A 3778-nucleotide genomic window follows, 5' to 3' on the forward strand; every position below is an offset into this window, starting at 1 on the left:
AAACATAGGTCAAAATTTTAACTGTTTCAGAATCACTTTGCTGTGTGTTCTTTTGAAAAAGTTCTGTAGCTCTCAGACATGTCCATCTAAGGACCCTAGAAAAAGAATAAAATTGTAGCAACTATTATTCTGAAGGAATATCTGTATCTTACTATAATCTGGAGAAATTGTGGTTTTATACAATTCAGTTAACAAGTTAAATCTTCTTCTGAGTGGTATCAATTTCTCAGGGATTTCATAGATGTCACTGGGTTTTTGGCCCACATAAAGACATATTTTGAAACTTGGACAATGATAAAGTTTGTTGCCTAATTTGCACTAATTTGACATCACCAAGAGATGTGCTATCAATTATAAATACAGAATATATGCATAAATGTATGACTACAATGCACATACCTGGCTTCTCTTCCTTTTTCTCTTGTGGCTCTAAAAATAAAAGGCAACATTAGCAACGATGGATATTCAACTATGTTTGCTTTCTATATTTATCCACCTTTGTGCTTTATAGTTCTCATTGTGTTTGAATCTGTCACATTGATTTGCTTTTCCTATGATTATGCTACATAAATAGGAACACTGAAGTAAAAGTCCACCATGATCAATCTAAATATTATTAATTTTAGAAAAATGGAAATGCAAACTAAGCTTTTTAATAACAAGTTTAGAGTAAGTACCAGTTTATATTTTACAGACATGGAGATAAAGGAAAATTTCAGCACAGTATATTGTCAGAAGGATATTCTGGATAAAAGCACATTGCTTAAACAAAATAGTCAACACCTCATCAAAGGATAGGTAATGACACTCATTAAGACTTGCTTTATTTGGGTATTCCTTCATGCATTTGGCATGCATGTAACATACGTGGAAGTTTTGGCTTGACTTCTTTGCCTAGAAAAGTGGAAAAATATTAAAGATTAAATCATGCAATGTTTTTTGGATTGACATTATTGAATATGACAGAACATTATATATTTGAAAGTAAAAGTCAAATAATATAAACTCTGACTCTTCTTTATTGAAATTTTACATTACATGTAATTTAATGTATACAGTCATTTTTAATTGAAAATTTATTCCACCTAATAAAAGTCTTAGGTTAATTTTCTTGCATTACTAAAGATAATTCACTCACGAACATCTGTGTGCAACATCGATTCTTTTTAACTTAATGTCACTAGTGTGAGCACATACTATATCTTGGAGAAATTATTTTTAACCTTTCAGTATGCTGTATAAAAAATCAATGGCAATTGTTTCAATTTTACTGGGAATGATTAATGATTTCCTCGGCCTCAGGAAAGAGACTGCTGCAGGCTTCTCTGGGTCAGGGAGTGTGATGTGGGGCTGTGCTGCCCCCCTCTCACCCAGCACCTCCCGTCACGCTTCCCTGTGGCCATGGGCTGAGCGGCTCTGCACCCATGCACTTCCGCTGTGAGGCTCTGCCTGGAGCCGGCTGACCATGGACTCTATCCCCTTAAAAGGTGAGCCGAATCAAGACTCTCCTGCTTTAAGTTGTGAAGCAAGCGATGGGAAGGCTGCCTGGTGTCCTACTGGACTGGGAGCCATGCCGGCCTAGACATCAATTTTATATTATATGCTGAGTACATGGTGCTGGGACTGGAAAATTTTTCTGTACGAGGTCCAATAGCCTGTGTTCTCAGGGCTGGGCCTGTATGGTCTCCATAGCTGCATTCCAGCTGTACTGCTGTAGGAAGTGGCCGTAGGAACGATGCAATAAGTAAGAGTGGGTTTACTTTGATTCAGGAGTGCCCAGCCCATGGGCCATTGTCTGCCAGCCTGGGCTTTAGCCATAATTCGCTGTTAATTTTCTTTCCTTATTATATCATCAAAGATTTGGACAGTCAGAAGAAGCACTTTCCTTGATCTGTGTCCCTTGAAAATGCTTCGGCCACCTTTCTGCCACTGTCCAGCTTGTCCTTGGCTGCTCACTGTCATTTCACTTCTGCTACTTTCCATTCCTTCTATCCTATATCAGGCCTCTGGTCACAAATTCTCTACTGCATGACAGGACCAACAGACAGATCCACAGACGTGCGAAGCCTTGCCAACCACTGCCCCTTGCTCTTTAGCCCCTTCATCTGGGTTTTTGGAAGGGTGAGCATAACGAACTGTATTGCTCGGGGATGAGTTTGAATACTGCCCTCATGATTCTCTCCAGTAGTCTACTGACTCCTACTTCTAGCTAACGGAAAGTAAGGGGCACTGAGTTCTGAGAGTGGAAATTGAAGACACCAGACAAAATACACACAGTAGTGATTTTAAGGATAGAGACACAGCGATCCTTGTGTGATAGAAGGCCAGTGAGTTGTGTGACTACAGCAGCTTATTGCTTTGAGTTAGAAGGCCTTTGAGCACAGACACACCTACGAGGATCCTTGAGTTGGTGAAGTAGAACTGGACGGGAGGAAGAGCCAAGACAGTTAGAGACCTCAGGTCAGAGCACTGTAAGATAGAGAACCACACAGACTAGAGAATGCTGGAGCCCTTCGGATGGTTTGCCATAGTCTTTCATGGCTGCCAGTTAGCATACAGACCTGAAAAATCGACTTGAGTCCAGGGAAGCAATGGAAATAACAGTGCAACTTTATAATGAGAGATATGTGGGTACAGTCAGCCCCCAACTGTATTCTTTCTCTTCAGTACTAGGTTTACCTTTCTGCCTCTTTTCCTATTGCATGTAAACTTTAGAATGAGCTGGCCAATGAGCACAAGATAATTTCTGCGTTAATTGCAGCGTGTCTCTGGATCAACGTGAGAAGGCCTGATGTCATAACAATCTGGCCCCTTTCCACCTGTGTGGACTTTGTCTCTATAGAAATGTTCTTTGACTTTTTTTGCCTTCAAATTTGTGCGGGAGGATCACTTTCCCAACAGGGACAGATACTACTCTGTGGGTCTCTGTATTGTCACGCTGATCCCACTATGCTGTAAATAGCAACTTGGATGAACTCCTTCCCTTCTAGGCACAGCTGCCTGAGAACCCAAGCCACGGGCACCCACCACAGAGCCCAGGGAATGCTTGGCGTCCAATGGACAATACATCATGGACACTCGATTGTCATTTGCTTATTAATCAAGAAGTGAAATGATGATACAAGACATGGTAAATCAGAGCAGAAATCAGCAATAAAAATGAGTATGGGCAATCATGAATTCAGGAGTCATACCCATGCAAAAATGTACATGTTACTGGAATTCAACTCCTACTACATAGTAGAAATAAAAGTTGTTGAATACTTTCTCTGAGTTGGAAAAGAAATGCAAAATTCATCTCAGCTTTCTGGTACTTAGGCAAACATTGAAAGGCCATACAATCCACAGTGTTCTCAAGATCGAAATGTATGCATTATTTAAGAGATCAATTGCTTGCAGAATACCCGAGAGAGATTAGGTTTTGGTTCTCAGAAAGACTGTGTAATGCAATAAATAGCATCCACAACACTATTCCTACCCCAGACACATAATGACTTTCTCAGGACTCCAACTTGTGCTATCCACATGCGCCAGTGAGCACAGCCCGATAAAAGAAAGCTCACTTCGGGCTCAGTAAGTGTGCCTAAATATCCGTCTTCCTCTTTGTGTGCTCTGCTTAATTGTAGAATAGAACCATGATTATAAAGACTTTAGGCAAGGCAGGCCAAATAACTCAGTGGATTATAGGGCTGGGGTTTCAATCCCTGAGCCTGCCATGCCGGCCCCGCCCCTGGGCGTGGTGGCACGCGCCTGTAATCCCAGCACTTGGGAGCCTGTA

The 3778-nt window shown here is 41.2% G+C and overlaps 1 protein-coding gene across 1 annotated transcript in view; it reads right to left on the minus strand.

The window, feature by feature from the left end:
- The window catches only part of LOC111816545 (triadin-like), a 114772-nt gene that overhangs the window by 14045 nt on the left and 96949 nt on the right, over positions 1 to 3778 (minus strand). Inside the window, exons 12-13 of the mRNA XM_023714215.1 lie at positions 868 to 894; positions 400 to 429 (exon numbers count right to left, since the gene is read on the minus strand). Coding sequence (XP_023569983.1) covers positions 400 to 429; positions 868 to 894 — 57 coding nt within the window. The remainder of the gene's footprint in view (positions 1 to 399; positions 430 to 867; positions 895 to 3778) is intronic.

The sequence above is a fragment of the Octodon degus genome, unplaced genomic scaffold (assembly GCF_000260255.1).
Source record: "Octodon degus isolate 3935 unplaced genomic scaffold, OctDeg1.0 scaffold00034, whole genome shotgun sequence".
Taxonomy (NCBI): domain Eukaryota; kingdom Metazoa; phylum Chordata; class Mammalia; order Rodentia; family Octodontidae; genus Octodon; species Octodon degus.